This window comes from Pipistrellus kuhlii, unplaced genomic scaffold, assembly GCF_014108245.1.
Source record: "Pipistrellus kuhlii isolate mPipKuh1 unplaced genomic scaffold, mPipKuh1.p scaffold_m20_p_14, whole genome shotgun sequence".
Taxonomy (NCBI): domain Eukaryota; kingdom Metazoa; phylum Chordata; class Mammalia; order Chiroptera; family Vespertilionidae; genus Pipistrellus; species Pipistrellus kuhlii.
This window is the reverse complement of record NW_023425449.1, coordinates 25,000,738-25,021,731: the sequence shown is the minus strand read 5'-3', so window position 1 is coordinate 25,021,731 and position 20,994 is coordinate 25,000,738. Positions and strand designations below refer to the sequence as shown.

General features: G+C 44.1%; 1 protein-coding gene and 1 long non-coding RNA gene across 2 annotated transcripts in view; one reads left to right on the top strand and one right to left on the bottom strand.

The window, feature by feature from the left end:
• The first annotated feature begins 10,697 nt into the window (after nucleotides 1–10,697).
• Nucleotides 10,698–15,235, top strand: PENK (proenkephalin). Its single transcript, XM_036436967.2, has 4 exons — nucleotides 10,698–10,872; nucleotides 10,965–11,025; nucleotides 11,462–11,602; nucleotides 14,252–15,235. The coding sequence occupies exons 3-4, from the start codon at nucleotides 11,465–11,467 to the stop codon at nucleotides 14,909–14,911; spliced, it is 798 nt and encodes a 265-aa protein (XP_036292860.1). The 5' UTR covers nucleotides 10,698–10,872; nucleotides 10,965–11,025; nucleotides 11,462–11,464; the 3' UTR covers nucleotides 14,912–15,235.
• Nucleotides 15,236–18,760: 3,525 nt separating this feature from the next.
• The window catches only part of LOC118718282, a 42,483-nt gene continuing 40,249 nt past the window's right edge, over nucleotides 18,761–20,994 (bottom strand). Inside the window, exon 2 of the long non-coding RNA XR_004987745.1 lies at nucleotides 18,761–19,127. This is a non-coding gene — a long non-coding RNA (uncharacterized LOC118718282). The remainder of the gene's footprint in view (nucleotides 19,128–20,994) is intronic.

Sequence of the window (20,994 nt, the reverse complement as noted above, 5' to 3'; positions counted from 1 at the left end):
TCATCGATGTTTCTAGGTCTGTATCTCTCTCCCCTCCTCTCTGTAAAGAATTAATAAAATATATTTGAAGAAGAAGAAGAAGAAGAAGAAGAAGAAGAAGAAGAAGAAGAAGAAGATTAAAAAAAAATAGGAAATCCTTTGGGAAGCCAATTGAAGGGGGGGGGGGGGGGAAATCATCTTAGAAATGCAGCTTTGAGCTGTTAGAATCCATATCTGTGTTTGTTCAACCAAGCTTGAAGCCTAATGGAGAAGAGGGCCCAGAAGAGCCTGGTTAGGGTTTGGTCCAGGAGGGAATGTTTGTCGGTAGCTCAGTCCTTATAGGTGGGGCAGGAAAGAGGAAAGAAAACAAGAACTAACCAATGAAGCACGACATTGACATCTCTGCCCGTGTCACATGCAGTGCTCACAGCTAGAAGAATGATTTTTAGAACTGGAAGTACCCTACCTCCTTTAACAAATGAGTAAATGGAGGCCAAAGAGTTTAGATCCTTACTAAACTGACTCTCAGATCAGGCGCTAATGACGCTTGTTGAGCCAGCAATAGAATTCAAAACTTTAGGAAGATGAGAATGTGGACAATTAGCCTAACAGGGTCCCAAAACCTGCAGGACCTACTGTCCCTCCCAGGACAACCACACTCAGCTCTGGCCTACAAGTCCAAACACAAATGAAAGCCTGGACAGGAACCAGACCTGATTTCCAAAATAGGCTGGAAATTCGTACTTTTATGTAAGCTTTCTCATTCTGAGATGCCGGACACCGATTCCAAAATTTAAAACATACCAGATGAGCCAAACAAAACACATCTGCAGGCCAAGTTCCAAGTGCTGGTCACTATTTTGCAACATCTGTTATAAAGAACTGCGTCTGAGGGCCTCCTCCTGGCCAGTTCTTATGGCTCCTGAATTCAGAAAAAAAAAGAAAAGGTTATGTTCAGAGCTAATATTGGAGCCATCTGAAATTAAATGTTTACTGCTGAGGTCTGTTTGGATGAAAAGCAGAAGTTGTAAATCTGATCAGTTTGTACCTTTGGAGATTACAGAGACTGAAACTGGCCACCCGGCCCAACCAATAAGAACATGATCGTTGGACACTATTAGTAGGTGACATGGTAGGGAAGCAGGAAGGAGAAGTTACACCAAGTGATCCCAGTGCACCCTCCCCATGCCCCTCTCCCTTCCTCCTCCAACCTCTCCTACAGCCTTATTCTATCAGCTCTCTATTCTTCTGGTCACTAAGAAATGGTTACAGTAGAAGACCAATAGGGCAGGGAGTGTAGAGAAAGTCATGCGTCATTCTGCTAATTCATAAAAACTAACAACTGTCTACTCTGAAATGTGTTCCACACCCTATTGTAAGCATTTTCCATTATAATCCTTACAACAATCCTATAAATGAGATTCTACAGCTACAGCCCTGTGCAGATACAGCATAAAGAGGTTATGAGTTTACTCAAGACCACAAGTAACAGAGCTTGGACTAACTAGAATCCAGTTAACTAGAATTGGTCTAGAATCCAGAATTAATAAGAATTCTCATGATTCTGGCCCAATGCTCCAAAATTGTGCTATTCCTCCTCTCTCCTGGCTACATGATTTCATCCTGTATGCTTTTTTATTCATCTACTACATAGCATCATTCAGCCTCCTCAACCCAAAACAGATTCCATATGAAATAAGATTGTGCATTTGTTGAAGATGTTTTTAAAAGAAACAGTATAAAGGATAGGTGGAATCTGCCTTCTCTTCTCGTTCTAACAATAGAGTCCATCCTGTAGCAGGGGGAGGGTTCTGGGAAGGATACAGAGATGGCTCCTTTCTGTGACTTGCACTTTTTTTTTTTAAGGACTTGAAGAAACTTAGGAAAGAGAACTTTGTTCTCTAACATACTGCTGCTTGAAGAGTAGTGCTTTCCTTGTATTTTAAATAAAAAGGCAAAATACACACACGTGTGTGCTTGTAGGTTTGTGCTGTGTGTATATATATGTGGTATATGTTTATACTGAGTGCATGTATATGTTACATGCATATGCATGTGGTTTGTGTATGTGGGTAGTGTGCTATTGTATGCATATATGTGCTGTGTGGTGGTATGTATGAGGCATGTGTGTATATCTGGTATGTGTCATATGGTATATGTAGGGTGTGTGTGAGTATAGTGTTTGTATGTGTGTGTGGTGTGTGTGTGGTGTGTGTGTGGTGTGTGTGTGTATGTGTGTGACTTTCAAGATGTCTTTCAGGACAATCTGTGCAGCCACATGCTCTAGGGGCCAGAGGTTAAGCCATTAGTCCAGGCCACATCCATTTGTGGTTTTCTTATAGATACTGTTTCTCTAAGTCTGTATGATCTGATTGCCCAACTGCTGCAGAATCAACTGGGGATGTTGTTAGTGCACACGCCAGGGCCCCTGCAGACTGCCAGCATCAGACTACCTGGCCCTGGGCCTAGGAATCTGCACTTTTATTTAATAGGTGTCCCACTTAAGAGAACCCAGAAATCTTGGTTTTTCTACAAAAAGTCTGGATTTAAAATCAGAATAATTAGTTGCTGCCGGGAACCAAAACCTAGCATTGTCACTGGAGATAAAATGTAAAAAGAGCTAGCCGACCTTGATGGCTCTGAAAGGTCAGAGCTATTAACTCATTGTCTAGTTGAGATAGTGGTGCTTGAGGCAACTTTAATTTGTTAATCATGTGTAAATGTAAGTTGATTTTCTGTTGTTGGAACTTCCCCCTTAAGAGATGTCTTTGTTTCAGAATCTCAATAAAAGGAATGGTAAAAGGCCAGAGAGTGGTTAGTTTTCCCACTAAAGGTAGACTTCCCAGCTGGCCCCCATTTTCCCAAATTAGCTCTTTTCCAGTCTCTCTCTTCATTTTAGTGTGCAACCTTCTCCAGAAACCGGATCCTGAGTGGGCCCTGAACCACGCGGGTCGTGTTAAGGGATCCCACAAGTTGCTAATATTAATTAGTTTTTATTTTAAAATGTAGATTTTTTTTTTTTAATTTTGAAACGGCATCAATCAAACAGAACATGGAGGGGCACTTGGACTTTGCCTGGAGCCTCCACTTTCGAGCCTTCAAAATAGATTGTGGTGCTACTCACCAAAATAACCAATCCCTTATCTCTCTATAGTATAGATTTTTAAAATTTTAAATTATAAATTTTTAAATTTATAATCTAGTCCAATGACCAAAGAAACTCATAATTAGAGAGGAAGCTTTATCTCATCTGATCCAACTACACCTCTAATTCTTGGATCCCTCCTGCCTCTAAGGTTCCTTGTAACCTTGAGATTTATGTCCATGTGATTGCTGTAATAGTCCTGAATGGCAGCAGCTCCCTACACTCTACATCTGTGTGCAATACTGTTACTTTAGAATCAGTCATTGCCTCTCCTTTTTCTCTTTTTAGTCTTCTCTTCTGAGATAATACAAGCAAGGATGTGATTTGACATTTATCTTGTTAAGAGAACAATGGATAATTTGAATGCCAATCAAGCATAAAAGAATGTCCACATTCTTCTAATCAGTCAAGTAATTGTCAAATCATTTCACTCTGCCTTTCAGACACAGCTCAATCTGTGAGAGTCCCATGATTTTTAAATTCTGAGTGCTTTTTAATGGTCTTTTGAGAACTAATCTAAAATGAACTTGCCTCTTCTATTCAAGTACTTATGGCTATACATGGGAATTGAATACTACAGAAAGTTACCTACAGGCCAAGAGAGGAGAAATGTGAAATATGGTAGCACTCATACTTGGGTAAAAACTGCTGTTTGAATTTTAACCTTGCTATCTGACTTGCTTGAACAATAGGGTAGTTGCAGGAGATTGACTCCCACTGACTCAGTAGCTTCAGGGGTAGAAACTGTAGATAACCTTTAGTTCTGCTTTTGTATTATGGGTAAGATAGGGCCACATTCCAATGTCAAGCAGGGTGTGACTGGGAACCAACCCTACTGGCTGTCCCCAGTCTTTAGAATTTAGTCCTGAGGGGCCAATCAGGGTTAACCGAGGCAGTGACATCACCGACCTGAGTAAAACCCCTGGACTAGGCGAAATTCGCTCTCTTCCGCCATGCTGCCGGCATGAGTGGGATAGCCCATGCTAGCATGGAGATGGCTCTTTTGTTTATTGCTTCGGACTCGGCTCCCTGGTGGTCCTTGGGGATCATGACTGGAATCCCCAGCCAGGACCATGAGGGACCCCCATTCCGGAGAGCCTGACTGGCCGCGGTAGGTGTGTGTTTGTCTGTGTTTTTGTGTGAGCGCTCTGGAGGGACTGCCCCTCCATCGGGGCTCTCACCTGGGTGTTTACCGGCTGCTGCGTCAGCCATGGTTTGAGTCCAGATTCGAATCTGTAATAAATTCTAGCATGCTTAATCAAATTGGCTCCGGTGGTCCATCTCTTGGGGACTCGCTTCGTAACAAAATGCATGATTAATTATAATCTAAAGTAGAACAACAATAGCACCTGTAAGAGTATGTCCCTCTGTATTAGAAACAAACAGAACTAATAGCAAATAATTGGAAAATAAACTTTGAAATAATACCATTTGAAAAAATCAAAATGCAAATAATGAGTAAGAATACAATTCACAAAATATGTACAATATTATGCACTTAAAACTATAGACTATTGCTAAGAAACTTTAAAGAAGACTGAACAAATGGAGGGATGTGTGAGGCACCTGGATTGGGAGATACAGTTGTTAAGATGACAATCTTCCCGAAACGGGCCTACAAGTGTAATTCAGTCCCATCAAAATCCTAGCAGGATTTCCTGAATAAAATGATGAACTGATTCTAAAGTTTATATGGAAATGTAAAGAAACTATAATAGCCAAAAACAATTACAAAATAAAATCGGAGAGTTTTAAAATTTATGTTTAATTTAATTTATTGGGGTGACATTGGTTAATAAAATTTATAGGTTAATAAAATGTGAAACTTCTAGCCCCAGCTGGGTGGCGCAGTGGATAGAACATAATTCATAGAAGATGAAGAAGGGCCAACAAAGAATTTATACCATCCTTCAACAATCGGAACTCTGAAGACAGAGTGAGAGCAAAAGTTGGGCAGGGAAGAGAAAGACTACACATTTAAGAAAGTGCTATTTTTTTTTAATGAGAGGAAAATAAATAGTTTTGTACTTATGAGGGCTGAGAACCAACAGTCAAACTGCCTTGCACTCCGACAGCTGTCTTCATTGATAGACTCCTTCCTGTCTCTGCCTTGTCGGAGGACTCGCCTATCTTTTCCACTTTTTGGAACTCTGACCTTCCATGGAACCTCCTGCTCCAAATACCCCTATTACATCATATCTCCCCTAATCTGCTCTGCTGCACACAGAAGCATTGGAGATTAATGCTATTAATACATACTACATCCCAAATAAAATAACAATTTATAAGATTATGTATAAATCCTCTTTTCTGGCTATATCTTATTACATTTCGGTGAAATAGCTTGCTGCCTTCAGTTATTATAAATTTGTCTATCATTGTAATGTTTAATTTGGAGCACTGGAGCAGGTAGATAAATAGCCTGTTTCCTTTAACCATTATCAAAATACTTACTTGCTTTCATTATCTGAATACTCCACTAAGGCAATCATATCATAGCTCCAAATATAAGAGGCCAGGAATATGACAATCCAAGAACTGAGGGGGAAAAATCATTTTGCCTTGGAAAATCAAGTTTAACACGGCACAGTAAAAAGTGTCATTAATATAAATTGACTACCTACACATTATCTATATATGGTTGTTTTTATTTTCCCTATTGTGTAGGAGAGAAAAATGAAATTTAGAGATTAACTTTCCAACTGAACACACTCAGCTACAGAGAAACAGAAATTAAAAGTATCATTTTCTTCTTCTAAACTCTTAATACTGAAATCATTGTTCTCCCTCATAAACTTTTGCATTTTCTTAATCCACCTGATGAGCATGGGAGCTATGGAAGATACAGCTACAATTAGAAGCACAGTTTGTAAAAATAAGTGTACTGAGTATCCTTATTGAAAAGCTCTGTGCTGTAGTCATATACGGAGGAGTCCCCTATAAAAGCTGGGAACCTAGAGGCACCACATATGCTCCAGTGACTTATTGTTGCTCAAAACCTGTTTAGAACTTGTAGTGTAGCCCCAGTTGTGGAAATTGTTTCCTTAATAAATATTTTCATTCACTCAATTAATATGTTTCCTTTTCTGCAGGTCCTATGGGTGGGATCTGGAACTTGATTATGGAAACAATTTAAAAAATCAAAGTCAAGTTATTGTTCAAGTCCAAAGATGCAATATAACTTTATTTTATTGATTTTAGAGAGAGAAGAAGGGAAGAGAAAAAAGAGGGTGGGGGGAGAGACACAGAAAGAGATCTGTTGTTGCAGTTATTTATGCATTCATTGGTTGATTCTTGTGTGTGCCCTGACTGGGGATCAAAACCACAACTGTTGCTTACAGGGAAAATGCTCCAACCAACTGAACCACCTGGTCAGGCCTTAGGAAATTTTTTCTTTTATTCTTGCCCAAGGATATGTTTTTCATTGATCCTAGAGAGAGGAAGGAAGAGGGAGAGAGTAACATCAAAAGGTTGCATCCCATACACACCCCCACCAGGTATCAAACCCACAACCAGGGTAGACACCCTGACCTGAAATAGAACCTGAGACCCTTTGGTGTCTGGGATGATGCTCCAACAGACTGAACCCCATGGGCCAGGACAATACAATTTTTTAACATGCCTGGTTCTCTGGTATGGCTTCAAATTATTTCAAGGCAATTACAAAAGCCATTTTTAAAAGTGAAGCTGCTGAATAATCTGTGTATTGGTTGGATCCTCAGTTCTATCCTCTTTTAATCTAATGAGTCATGTTGTAACTTTCTTTATTTGTGGTCTAATTATTTATGCTTAGTACTAACATTTATTGTCTCCTGAGAGCGGGAGGCCACATTGAGGAACCCTATTTTAGTTCTAAGTTTATAGTATATAAACAATATGTTTGATATACAGTTTAGTTTCCCCTCCCTGCTTTTTTCTCCTGTTCTCTCCCCCTCTCTCTCCCTCTCTCTCTCTCTCTCTCTCTCTCTCTCTCTCTCTCTCTCTCTCTCTCCCCATTAATACATTTTATTATTCAAATTCACATTTAGAAAACTTTGTACCCGGTTACTTTTTCTTTCAAAGGGTTTATTTTGTGGCCTGGATTTTGAGAGTGAAAATGTACTAGCACTAACTTTGCTTAAAATGAGGATTTATCACACCATAAAAACCTCTCCTTCCAACCAACTTCCAGTCTCTGCTAGGGGGGCTCTCGGCCAGTTCAAAGAAGAATCAAGTGATATTTCACGGTAACATCCCCAGCTCACAGAATCGTATCTGGCAACGTGCGCACTTTAGATTGTAACTGAAAACAGGCACGTTTACCCTGCCTCTGGCCTGACTCCAGACATTGGAAATTTTAGAACATGGTGCTTTTATGCTGAAACATTACACAAGCCCCAGACTGCAGAAGTGCTGTGCTCTCACTGCTGCTGTGTGAGGGAGAGAGTGGCAGAGGGAAATCAGGTGTGTTTGGGTGGCAGGAAGCAGGGAGGAGAGGAATGGACCCCTGAAAGGCATTTATTCAATTCAGGCATCTCCCAGCCGGGGATGAAGAAAGACAACACTGAAGGACTTTTCCAATGCCTCCTCCCGCTCTCACAGAACACCTACGAACCGAATGAAACAGCACTTATCACTGGGACGTTAAAAGCCACGTTTCTTGGACTCTGGAATAAATCCCTGTCGTCTGGAATGTTTAGGCGCCAAGGATCAGAAGAAGGCAAGGTCTTGATTCTGACCTGGGACTCAGAAGTCTCTGGATTAAATGCTTTAAGAAAAGGTCCCCTTTCTCTCTCTCTCTCTCTCTCTCTCTCTCTCCTTCTCTCTCCTTCTCTCTCTCTCTCTCTCTCTCTCTCTCTCTCTCTCTCTCTCTCTCTCTCTCTCTCTCTCTCTCTCTCTCTCTCTCTCTCTCTCTCTCTCTCTCTTGTTTCCAAGTCAGCTTTTTCCCAGGAGGTAATTGCAAAATCCATTTGTTCTCAATACATATTTAAAGGATCGCAAAAAAGGTAAATTCCCTGCAACCCACAGCCACCATTCAAATATAAAGAAATGAACCAAAAAAAGGTATGCCCTTTCGCCCCTAAGACAGACTGAGGCAGGTGATGGGAAGGCGTCTGTCACTGATTAGGCGATGCCAATCGCTCGACCGCCCACCACCGTTCCTCCAGCCAGTCACCATCGTTCCTCTGGCCAGTCAGCCAGCACACATCTGGTCAGCACCCACTGAGTCCCAATGAGCTGAGCGGGCGCTGGGGCACTACTCCTAAGAGACAGCCCTCCCTTTCTCTCCCCTGACATTTAAAAGCCTGAGACAGATGCAGATTCGCCAATAGAAACGAATTCAGAGCAACCATTAATTTAATTGTTCCAACAGAAATAAACCAGGCCTGGGGTGGGTGCCAGAGAGGAGGTGCGGGGGGGACCCGGTTCTGCCACTGTCTGGGCCGGTCACTTGGATGTCTCTTGGACCGTCTGAGCTTCGGTTTTCACCACATACAGGATGAGGGTGGAAATAAATTATCCCCGGGCCCCTTTCAGCGTTTAAGCTTCTACTTTTCCAAGGTCGTAGGGAGCCTTTTGTGTCCAGCACTACTGTGTACCCTAAGGAAGCAGTTATCTCTCTCTCTCTCTCTCTCTCTCTCTCTCTCTCTCTCTCTCTCTCTCTCTCTCTCTCACACACACACACACACACACACACACACGTCTCAGCCTCTTGCCCTGATTATTGATTATGTGTTTCAAGTTCTTAGGTAATCCCAGGTATGCCAGTGCTCAGAGAGAGCACGTTTTCTTTCACGTTAGGCAGATTTATTCGTGCACCGTTTTACTACTGAGTACTGCAGTGCAGTTGGCTGCCTTTGCAAAAGGGGGAGGGGAGGAGGGGCGTTATAGATGCAGCTCTCCTTTCCTTTGGGGACGCGGAGGTAGCTGAAGAGGACACCAGCAGCCCCCGATGTGAAGAGCTTAAAAATGTCCAAGGGGAAACTATGTTTTCCTGGGAAAATGTCTTAGGCTCTGCAGGGCGTTCTGCCGCCGCACCTCTGCGCTCCGCTTTCCCGTCGGAAGGCAGGCAGGCAGTGTACCTTTGGGGCTCCGTGGCCACCTGGGGTTCCTGTCCGGAGCCCGCATGCTGAAGACCGCCTCCCCCCCTCACCCCCCGTCCCCGCTTTCCCAGGCGCACCCGAACCTCCGCAGAAGAGCGCTGCCCTCTAGCGACCGAAAGGAGAAATGCAGGGCGACCGGAGCGGGCGACCGGGAAGATTGAAGTCCTGATCAGTCCTTCACAGAGGGCGCTTCTGGCTGGGAAAAGCCTGAAACCCGTTCTCTATGTCTGGGCTCTGGAACTGTCTGTGGTTTCTCTCCAGGGCCAGGAGGGATAGATAGATTCAAGGATGGATGGATGGATGGATGGATGGATGGATAAACAGATGGATGATGGATAAATGATAGACAAACCGGAAAGTAGATGGATGACAGATTATTGGTAACACATTTTTAGGGCTTGCTATGTGCCAGGCACAAAGCTCAAAGTGTTTATTCATTATTTCATTGACGTATCTCGGGCGGCACATTACCTCTGTTCTTATTTCCAAATGGGAAAACTGAGATCTGACCAGAGACATAGCTTGCCTCTTGGCAATATTCCCTCGAGCTAGGAAGTGTGGAGCGGGTCTCAGGGGACAACCCCGCCTCCACCGCTGGCTCCGGGTCCCTCCAGGCCGAGAGGATGTGAGCGTGTCCCAGGCCCTGGGTGCCCTGGGTACCGCGTCCCCCATCCCTCCCTGGACACGCCAGTCCTGGCGTGAGGGTATCACTCCCACCCCGGCACCCCCTTACTCCTCAAACTTTCACAGGGACACCTCGAGCCCCGCACTTGAGGCAGTGAGCTGTCCCCAACTTGGAAGACTGTCTGGGAAGCTGAGTAAATGCGTCTCTTCCCCCAACCCCACCCCCCGCCCCACTCAGTTCCCTGAAGTCTCGGTTCCAGGTTAGGCTTTCCTGCGTCCACGCTTGGCAGGCGGTCTTACTAACGCGAAAGGGGGAAAGCTCAGTCCCGAGATGTTAAGATTCCCAGAAATGTTCCCGTCGTCCCTTCCTTTAGTCATGTGCGCCTGACGCTGTTAGACGTGTTACAACATGGAACTCGGAGCCTCATGCGGGGACAGACAGGTGGATAAAGGGACAGTCAGGTGGATAAAGCTGTGCTTAGTGCCCACCACGGCTGCCGGCGAGGGCGCCCCAGGAGGAGGCAAAGAAGGGGAACAGGTTCACTATGAGCTCGGAGGGTCTCCAGTACAAGTCTAGACATCAAACTCGGTCCTTCTGCCATTCCTAACGCCCCACCTCGGTGCTCCCTTTGGAGCCCGCACCCCCGGGAGTGCAATCCCAGTGCCCGTCCTTGCGAAGGGAGACTGTCTCATCCCAACTGTCTTCCCAAATTTCCTAATGACTACCTTAGTTGGTCATCGGGCTGTGCGGGGAGCAGCAGGCGCCCTCCCGCACCGCCCCCTCCCCTCGGGGGATCCCTCCCTCCCTCCCGCCGGGACGGCCCCCTCCCGCGCCGGGGGCGGCGGCGGGGGCGGCGCAGGGCCTGCGTCAGCGGCAGCCCTCCGGCGATTGGGGCGCGCTCACCCCCCTCGGTTGGGGGCGAATTATAAAGTGGCAGCGGCCGCCGCCAGCCCGGGCACAGCGAGGGGAGGCGAGGCCGGAGCTCCGAGACCTGCAGTCCAGCCCGCGGCCCCGAGGCGACCCCGACCACCACCGAGACGGTGAGACCCGAGCCTGCCCGCGCCCCCGGCCGCTTCTCCCCCAGCCCCCACGACCCCTGCCCCTGACACCTGCCTTTTCCTCTCCCTTCCAGTGTCCTGGCTGGGACTCCGCTTCTCTCTCCGACCCGGCTGCGCCATCTGAACAGCATCCACGTGAGTGCACTTGGCCCCGAGCGCTCCTTGGCCGCGCGCCCCTGGGGCCGCCTGCCTGCCCGCTGGGTTGTATTCCGCAGCGTCTCTTTGCATGGGGTTCCCACCTGTCTTCCTGTGTGTGACCCCCCGGGTCAATGTCATGCCTCCCCGGGCTCCCGCTTTCAAGCACTTGGTCTTGGTTCTTCCCTGCTGGATCTTGTCCGGGGTTGCATGCGCCCAGAGAGACAGCCAAGTGCTCAGCTTAGCCCCAGGCGGGCTCGGGGCGACCGTGCCAATCTGGGCACCGGGAGGTCATCTGAGATGACCCGGGGCCTCTCCAAACTCCCTAGTCCCGCACACTCGCGGCTGGGACTGTCCCGGCGAGGGTCTCTCCCAGGGAACTGCTTGCTTTCGGGCAGGCTCGGAGTTCGCGTCCCTCTCTCTCTCCCCCCCGCAGCCCATGGCGCGGTTCCTGACACTCTGCACCTGGCTGCTGGCGCTCAGCCCCGGGCTCCTGGCCACCGTGCGGGCGGAATGCAGCCAGGACTGTGCCACGTGCAGCTACCTCCTGGCGCGCCCCGCCGACATCGACCCGCTGGTGAGTGAGAGTTAGCGGTGGGTGAGCCGGTAGCGGCCACCGCGCACCGTGCGTCCTCTGATGGCAATTGATCACGGTCTCTGGTGACTTCGGTATCCCGACTGTTCCCCTGAACGCAGACCCAGGTCCCGCTCTACCTCTCAGCTTTGGAGACCCATGGCTACCCTAGGGACCGGTAACCTGGGGATATGGGAGTCCCAATGTGCTCTCTTCAGCACCTTGGAGAGCACTGCGTTGTCACCTCACCTGTCCCCAGGAAGATGCACAGTCACCCCAACTCCTACCATCCCACTAAGGGACCCTTCCACACACCACCATCCTCTCATCCTGCCTGCAGGTAATGTCATTTTTTTTTATTAGTGGCGTTTTTGTCGCCTTTTTTACGTATTTCATTTTTCTAGCCCACTTAACCTGGGCTCCCTCAAGCTCTTCACCCTCCAAGAGCTCAGGGGAAGGGAGGGGAGAGCATAGAAGAGAAAGAAATTGGCGACAGTCTCACGTGCAAGTGATGGTGGAATTCAACTCCTGTCATGTCTTGAATGTGCTTTTGTAAAACGTACTAAGACAACAGTTTGATGTGCCTATGAAAAAGGCACAGGCGGGGCGTCCAGTGTCCAGAGAGATGGCAACAAGGAAAAGATAAGGACTCCACTGGGCCTTGGGCCTGGGGGGGGGGGGGGGGGCGGAAGGAGGAGAGGGAGGAGCTGAGGACAAATGAGCTCTTATTCTAATCAGAGTCCAGGTGCTCTTGAATCACCACGATGCTCTATGGATCCAAATCTCCAGATTTGGGACCCGGGCAGCTTCATTTTAACCACCTCCCTCAAGATCCATTTGCACTCCTCAATTTGTTGAAATTCTGTGACGATTTTAACAGCTCAGTAGAGACTCATGTATTCATCTGAGGAGTCAAGCTCCTCCCTGGAGCCTCGAAGACATTTTACTACGTAGATGCATACAATAGGGACAAAAATCTCAGGGAAATATTCCACAAAATACAAGGCTTCTAGTTCAGGTGAAAAGTTTGTTTCGCTTCCTTTGATATGTGCATGTGCTAACATGACCGTAAAGAGGAGATACATTGTGAGGCATTAAACTTAAACCACAATGAAAATTATTGCCTCTTAAATAGGGGTAAAAACAATTTCACCCACCTTTTTTTCTTCTAATTGTTTTTTGGTTTAACTGATTTGTATGGGAGCTTACATTTTGGGTTGTTATTTTATCTCTGATGAAAGGCTTTGTCAATGACTATGTTGTTAGAATTACAGTGGTAATGGAGTTTTACCTTGGATGCAAAAACACATATGAGAAATGAGATTTCCTAACCAACACCATGTAGTAAAATCAATATAACAGACACTTATTGCCCTTCTACCACGTGAAAGACACTCGTGCTTGGTTCTGTGGCAGATGCAAAAATTCTTAGGCATGTTATGATTGATGTCCAAATTGAATTTATCATCTAATATGACCTTGACCATAGAACACAGAGTGTGATAAAGTAATAAAAATTGCATAGACATATATAGGAGCAAATAAATTTACATTACTTTTTAAAATATGAATCTGCTATTCTGATTATCATTATTTTTTTTTAAGAAATCCTCACATTAAAAAGAATTTTGGTAATAGTGTATAAAATATTCAGCATTAATTTTTGGTAAAGAAATCATTTAAATTATCTTTTAGAATGAAAATATTGACATCTGAACATCTTAATAAGATTTTTGATTTCTAATCAGATATAAAAATAAACAGGATCACTTTAATCAGAACATGTTTAGGTTTTATTAATATTTTTAAAAAATTTTATTAGACACAAAATAGTCATTAAAAGTTGATTAAATATGTATCCTAAAGAATTTTGTTGCACTAATACACCTTTTTCTATACATTAGCAACTAAATGTTAAAAGTAATATGAATAAATAATTAGCATGTGCATAATTTCATTTGGAATCTCATAACTACAAATATTTAGTTCAAGATGATTAACTCAGTTCTAATCAATTCAGGGGGAAGAAAGACAAATCAGTATGTCATAATCCAAATAATTCATAGGATTTAAATTGAATTTTTAGAAAGTCTTTTTTCAAACCTATTTTGAGATTGGTTATTTTTCTAAGACTGAAAATGTTTGCAGGAATATTGGATACCACTGCAGGTAAACTATTAACAAAAGAAAGTAAACAAACCTCATGTCATTGGTATTGATTTTATGTAAGACAAGAAGATAGAAGGAATTTTCTAATAATGTCCCTAATTAGATAAACAGAAATTTCTCCTTTTTGATTAGGAGAAGCTCAAATGAAATAAAATCATTAGTGACGTGTTATCCCATGAAATTAAATTGTGCAGGCAATCAATCTAGGTTAAAATTAGGTGGGGGAGAGGGGGAACAAACCCTTTGCAGTATTGTTAAAATTCAAAGAAAATTTCTCATTTGTTTCAATTAATTCTCCACAACTTTTCTAAATCCATTTCCCTTTGATTTAACTGTTGGGTATGATAAAGTTTTAATAAGAAAATGGAGAGTATCATAAGAGTGCTCATCTCAAAGTAAACATATTGTGGCCCACGCAAACCTGTGTGCCTCACAGAACCAGAAAAGCCTCTTTCTGTTCTCAAATGGAATTCTTCTCCCCAGGCTTGCACCCTAGAATGTGAGGGCAAGCTGCCCTCCCTCAACACCTGGGACGCCTGCAAGGAGCTGCTGCAGCTGTCCACGCTGGAGCTCCCTCCAGAGGGCACCAGCGCCCTCAGAGAGAGCAGCCGGCCCGCCGAGAGCCACTTGCTAGCCAAGAAGTACGGAGGCTTCATGAAAAGGTATGGGGGCTTCATGAAAAAAGCCGACGAGCTTTCTCCTCCGGAGCCAGAAGAGGAGGCCAACGGAGGTGAGACCCCGGCCAAGAGATACGGAGGCTTCATGAAGAAGGATGCAGGCGAGGATGAGGCCCTGGGCAATGCCTTGGACCCCCTGAAGGAGCTGCTGGGCACCGGGGACCACCGCGAGAGCAGCCCCCACCAAGAGGCCGGTGATGAAGAAGTGAGCAAGAGGTACGGGGGCTTCATGAGAGGCTTGAAGAGAAGCCCCCAGCTGGAAGAGGAAGCCAAGGAGCTGCAGAAGCGATACGGGGGCTTCATGAGAAGAGTGGGCCGCCCCGAGTGGTGGATGGACTACCAGAAGAGGTACGGGGGCTTCCTGAAGCGCTTCGCCGACTCTCTGCCCCCAAACGAAGAAGGGGAGAGTTACTCCAAAGAAGCTCCTGACATGGAGAAACGATATGGAGGGTTTATGAGGTTTTAATTACCCTTTCCCATCTGCGACCCCAGGCCCCAAGCAAGCAAGCCTTCCTCTATCCCCCAGTGACACTGCCTTGCTAATCGTGTTCTATTGCCATGTGTTGCTTGCGTTGTATGGCTGACTTGGTTGTCTGAATAACTGCACGACCTGAAAGCTCTCTTCAGGTGCTGTGATCGTTTGAGAGTCTGTAAGCTCAGTACTGGTGTGTTGCAGCTGTCTTGTTTTCGTGCCAAGAGAGTCTTTTGTCACCTTGTCCGTTATTTTTGACAAAGCACCAATAAATGCTTACTTGTTTGTGGATATAATAAACCCGTTACCCTGAATGCATAACATGCTTGCAAGTCTCTTCCTCTCCAAGGTCTTCATTCACCTTTGGGTTCCAACAGCAAATCTTAAACACGAAGGCAGTGAAACCATCTGCTTTCGGCGGTCATCACTGGCCTCCTTCTCTTCCTGCATGGGGGGGCTGCAAAACAGTCTTCATTTAATTTCTTAGGTATGTGATCTTAGAGGAGTAAACACATTAGAGCAAAATAAAATGTATTTCCACTCTCATTTCTAGAAACCGGATGCGTGAAGAAAACCAAAGCCTAAAAAAAAGAAACTAGCTAAGCCCTCATATATAAGAAAATCTGCATTAACATCCAGATGTGTATGTCTCTTCTTCAGCAAAGTATTTTAGAAGTTAATTAAAAAAAAAATTAAGGATAATTTAGCCCCATTTGAATGACAGTGGAGACCAGAAAGGTTTAGTAGTTGGTGCAAGCTTCCCCAGCGGTTGAAGGATAGAAAGAGAATTAACAGCCCAAACTCCTTGCTCCCAAGCAATGTTTTTCTCGCTCTAATTTCCTATTGCTCATCCACATCACTACCAAGAATTGGAAAAACTACAAACCCTATATCGTTCACTATTATTTACCCCTCCACCACAACCACAGTGGGTGCTCCAATATCTGCTGAATGAATAAAGTAATGAATGAAGATATTTAGTGAAGGGTCCCTGGGAAAGGTATTATGGATGTTTTCTACGGCAGATTGTCATCATACAAAGAGCTTATGAGTTTTTCATATGAATTAAACCACAGAGAACAACATTCAGGTACAAAAAATATATATAACATTTCCCCCCTTTCTAATGGAAATTACCTACAGCTAAACTAACCTCTAAGTCTTTTATCCAGGGCCCTACCCATCCTCTCCTTTGTGGTCTTTCCCAAAAAATCAGGGTTTAGCAGCAGAGAAAAACAGAGGCAGAGTCTCTGCTCTGCAGTGCAGCCCTGCAAGCCCACCTGCTCCATTCTGAAGAGGCAGCTCCGCTGTGCTGGGCAGCCCAACCTGGCCAGGACTCCACGTGGCCATGTGCTATTGGAAGACCTAACTTCTCCTAATCAGTGCAAGGGTCCCCCATTCACAAAGCCCCACCAACTCCTCTCTTCCTGATCCTTAGCAAACCAAGTTTTCCTTCCAGGCCAGAACCCTCCTTTAGAACAAGAGGCGCATATAATGTGAGTGTTCGAAGCAAACCGGGAAGAAGGTGACAACCGGCAGCTGACCCTTGGAGATCAGCGTCAGGAGCATGAGGACATATGGGTTGGAGACACATAAGCAATATGAGATCTCTATTCAGCCTTGGCCAATTGTTTTCCTTGGAAATGCCAGCCCCTTGTTGCCAGACTTTTTCCAGAGAAACCTAAAACCTAGATTTTCATGATAAAATCCCAAGGTTTTAATACTGCCCATAGATTCCATTTAAAACAGTGTTGTGGGTGAAAAAGGTGAACGGGATTGAGAAGAGCAATACAAGTTGCCATTTATAAAAACAGTCATGGGATATAAAGTACAGCATAGGGAATATAGTCAATAATATTGTAATAACTGTGTATGGTGCCAGAGGGGTTCTAGACTTATTGGGGTGACCACTTCATCATCAGGTATATAAATGACTAATCGCTATGTTATACACTTGAAACCAACATAATATTTCTCAACTGCAATTAAAAATAATTTAATAATAAATAAATAAGTAAAATGCTAAAAGTAAAAAATAAAACAGCGTGGACCAGACAAAATCCATCTGCAGATCAGATTTGAGAGACATGGGGATAGTCTTTTGGAAAAAAACAAAAACAAAAAACTGTCACTTAATTCTCTCCCCTAAGACAAAGGATTCCTAAACCCTGCAAACAAGAACCTTATTGGAGACAGTAAAAGTAAAATGCCCTGTCCTCTCTTGATAAGTTAATGATAAAATTGTTTTACAATAATACAATGAGTGTTCATACAACACGTTTGAGGAAACACAATTTCACACTCCAATGAATGCATTCTTTTTCAAATCCAGCACCGTTGTTTACACAGGAGCCCTTGCTTTTCTATTTTGAGTTAGCTGGGCAGATTCAGCTAAAACACAGATGATTGTCTGTCCCTCTATTTCCCATCTGTCATCCCTGCTCAGGGCACAGCAATGGCCGGGTGGGACAGGCTACTTACCATTGTACTTCCCCACCCCCGGAGTCCCTGGTGAAAAATAGAAGCCTAGAGATGTGCCACAAATGTTTAGGAGGGGGAAGGAACAGAGGAAGGGGGCAGGGAAACAAGAGAGAGAGGACACAGAGAGGAAAAGGGAGGATGGGACACGATGGCTGCTTCTCTGTAGGTGATTATGATGCTGCCTGCTCCTGCTGGAATCACCAAGGGAAGCAAATCCTCAGCACCAGGCAGACCTTTACAGTAAGTACCAGCGGTTGTCCCACAAAGTAAGACTCTAAGGGGCTGTGTAGGCTTTCCTGTGCTCCTAAACATCTCCCATGTTGCCCACCCTTCTATCCGAAATGCCATCATTACAGTGTTTGCCCCTTTAACTCTAAAGGCTCTGATTTCCAAGAATTTCCTATTTAAATTCTGAGGGACATTCACCTAAGTGTCACTGGGCTCTGACTGTGATAGCACATGCTCAGCACAGGTGTTCTAGGTTCCATAAACTTGGGAGGACTAGGATTAGAACTAGCCTGGCTGGGGCTTATGGGTAGAGGGACTGGTGTCCAAAGTAAGATGGATTCTAAGCCTACATACACTTGAGTGGTCCTCCAGAAAACACTGTGCATGCTGATTGGAATAGAGATCAACCTAACTGCAGGGAGCACTGCTGCTCCATTCTGGACCTTTCCTAGTCCTTGGCCCCTAATTTCAATTCTACTCATTTGGGCTTCCCTAACTCCACCTTCAAGCTTGAGTCCTGGGATGGGTTCCTTCGAAGAGTTCATAACTCTGTGAACTGTGTGTGAACTCTGGGGCCAGCTGTGTGATCTGAAGCTGTCCTTGACACACTTTTCTCATCTGGGCCCTCTTAGGTTGTTGTAGCAAGGAAATGTGTTAACATATACAGGAAGCTTAAACCTCGGGTAGCATACAGTTGGCAGTTACAGGGTTAGATACAGCTGTTCCTCAGTGTCCCAGTTCTTACATGTAGGTCTCGATCTTTCCTCCACCCTCGTGTCTCCCCCTTGGCCTCACAGGGACCAGGTGCTATCTCACCCGGGTCTTTCAAGGCTGAGATACAACCTATGTGTCTCAGTCCTGGTCAGAGCATGAGAAGACCCAAGGAGAGTGTTTCCTCTTCTCCTGATTGTGTCCCATGAGGCAGAAACTGCATTTTTCTGTTAATACTTTTTTCTGTTTTCTACTGCAAACATGTAAAACCCATGTAATGAAAATATCACACACAAAAAAGACGTGAAGAGTCTGAGCCTTGAGCTTACAGATGTTTCTTCTCAGAATACCGAAGAGGGGTACACAACTGTGTATACTTTGAAATTTTGAATACTGTGAATATTTATGGGGTGGTTTTTTTTCCTTGAAATGTACATAGCTTCCCACATGAATCAATTCATTCATTCAACAAATTAAGGAGCCAGCTACATGAATATCTGGTGGGAAAGCATTCCAGACGGAGGGAACAATGCTCAAAGGGAAAACATGTGGATAATAGGAGGAACAAAGATTTATGACCTCGTGTAGGTGTGAAAGAAGCTTTGGATTTTCATCTAAATGTGATAGAAAATGATTCGAGGTTGAGAGCAGGTCAATGACAAGACAGGCTGCCGTGTGTCAACCTCAGTGTCTGCCATATCGAACAAATGTCCTCACTCCTCATTCTTCTGAGAGAGAATGCATTAAGCATCTGCCATCATTTTGCAGCCTTCAAAACGTCTTGTATTACCTGGAAATATATATATATATATATATATATATATATATATATATATATATATATATATAGAATATATATATATATATCACATTTTATAATAAAAATACAATAAATAGAACTTAAAATGCTCACACATTGCTTAGAAAATTAAAAACAAACATCAAAAAGCATGCAGTTATATTATTGACTGGGAACATGTGTCTCTACAGAGAGGAGGTGCAAAAATCACATCAGCAGAGAGAGCTTAGCAATAGTTCAAACATACCCATCAATGCCAAGTGCTGATACTTTTTCCCTTATCTTTTATTAATCAAGCATAAAATATCTACAGAGGTGTGCACAAATCATAAATGTACATCTCACTCAATTGCTGTGAAGCAAACATACCTAGGAACCACCATCCCAGTCAAGAAATAAAACATCACCAGACCCACTCATGCCCACTCCAAATAACTAGCTTTCTCTTCTCCCCAAATGTAACAACTCTCCTGACTTCTATGACCATAGATTAATTTGCCTGATTTAAATTTTTCTATAAAAATAAACTTACTTTATTTGTTTCAACATTATACTTATGAGATTCATCCATGCTGTTGCACATAGCTGTGATCTCTTATTATTATTGCCATATAGTAGTCCATTGTATAAAAAGACTGCAAGTTCCATTCTCAGGTTGTTTTCTTTGGGGCTATTGCAAATACTACTGCTATAAACATTCTCAACCACATGTCTCATCACATGTGATGCATTTCTCTTGGGTGTATTAAGTAGGAGTAGATTTGCCAGTTCATAGAGTGCGAATGTGCTCAACCCCAGTTTATAACATCAAACAGCTTTTAAAGGGTTTGTCCTCCTAACCACCTCGTATGACCCACCAATCCTTTGATTGTCAATCTTTCCTAATTGTAGCCATCCTGTTTTAATTTACACGTCTCCAATTACTAATGAGATCAAGCCTCCTTTTACATGCTTATTACCATTTGGATATCCTTAGTTTCTCTTTTGCTTTTCAAATGTATTTTTCAAGTCATACCTATGAACTATCTTCTGCTCTGTGGTAAATGGTCTTAAGCCATGAAAGAAATGCAGAAGTTTTTCTAAACTATAAAATACCCTTGGGCATCAATTATAGTCCATACAAACCTATTGGTGACCCTGCCCATAGACTGACTCCATGACATGGCTAGCCAGCACTGGCTTTATGCTGTTCCTACCATGCTCTTTTATGCTCAGAAAAGCCGATATGGCATTTGGTAGAGCAGTCCTACCCAACAGGTGCCTTTTGGTCTACTGGGTCTTCTTGTGGCTCCTGAGATTAGTAGAACTAGCAGGTCCTCGAGGGACCATCCTCAGCAAGGGGAGGAAGACAGACCATTTCTAAGGGAACTCATAGGTTTCTTAATTTTATTTTATTATTTTTTAATATATTTTATTGATTTTATACCGAGAGGAAGAGAGAGATAGAGAGTTAGAAACATCGATGAGAAAGAGTCATCGATCAGCTGCCTCTTGCACACCTCCTACTGGGGATATGCCCGCAACCAAGGTACATGACCTTGACCAGAATCAAACCCAGGACCCTTCAATCCCCAAGCCGATGCTCTATCCATTGAGCCAAACCGGTCTCGGCTCTTAATTTTATTTTTAATCAATAAAATATATTATTTAAAAGTTATATTTTACACACTTTAAATTATACAGTACACATTCAACCTCTTTTACCCTATCTTTTTTTTTTTCCTAAATATATCTTATTGATTTTTTTTTTCATGGAGAGGAAGGGAGAGAAATAGAGATTTAGAAACATCAATGAGAGAGAGAGAAACATCAATCAGCTGCCTCCTGCACACCCCCAACTGCGGATGTGCCTGCAACC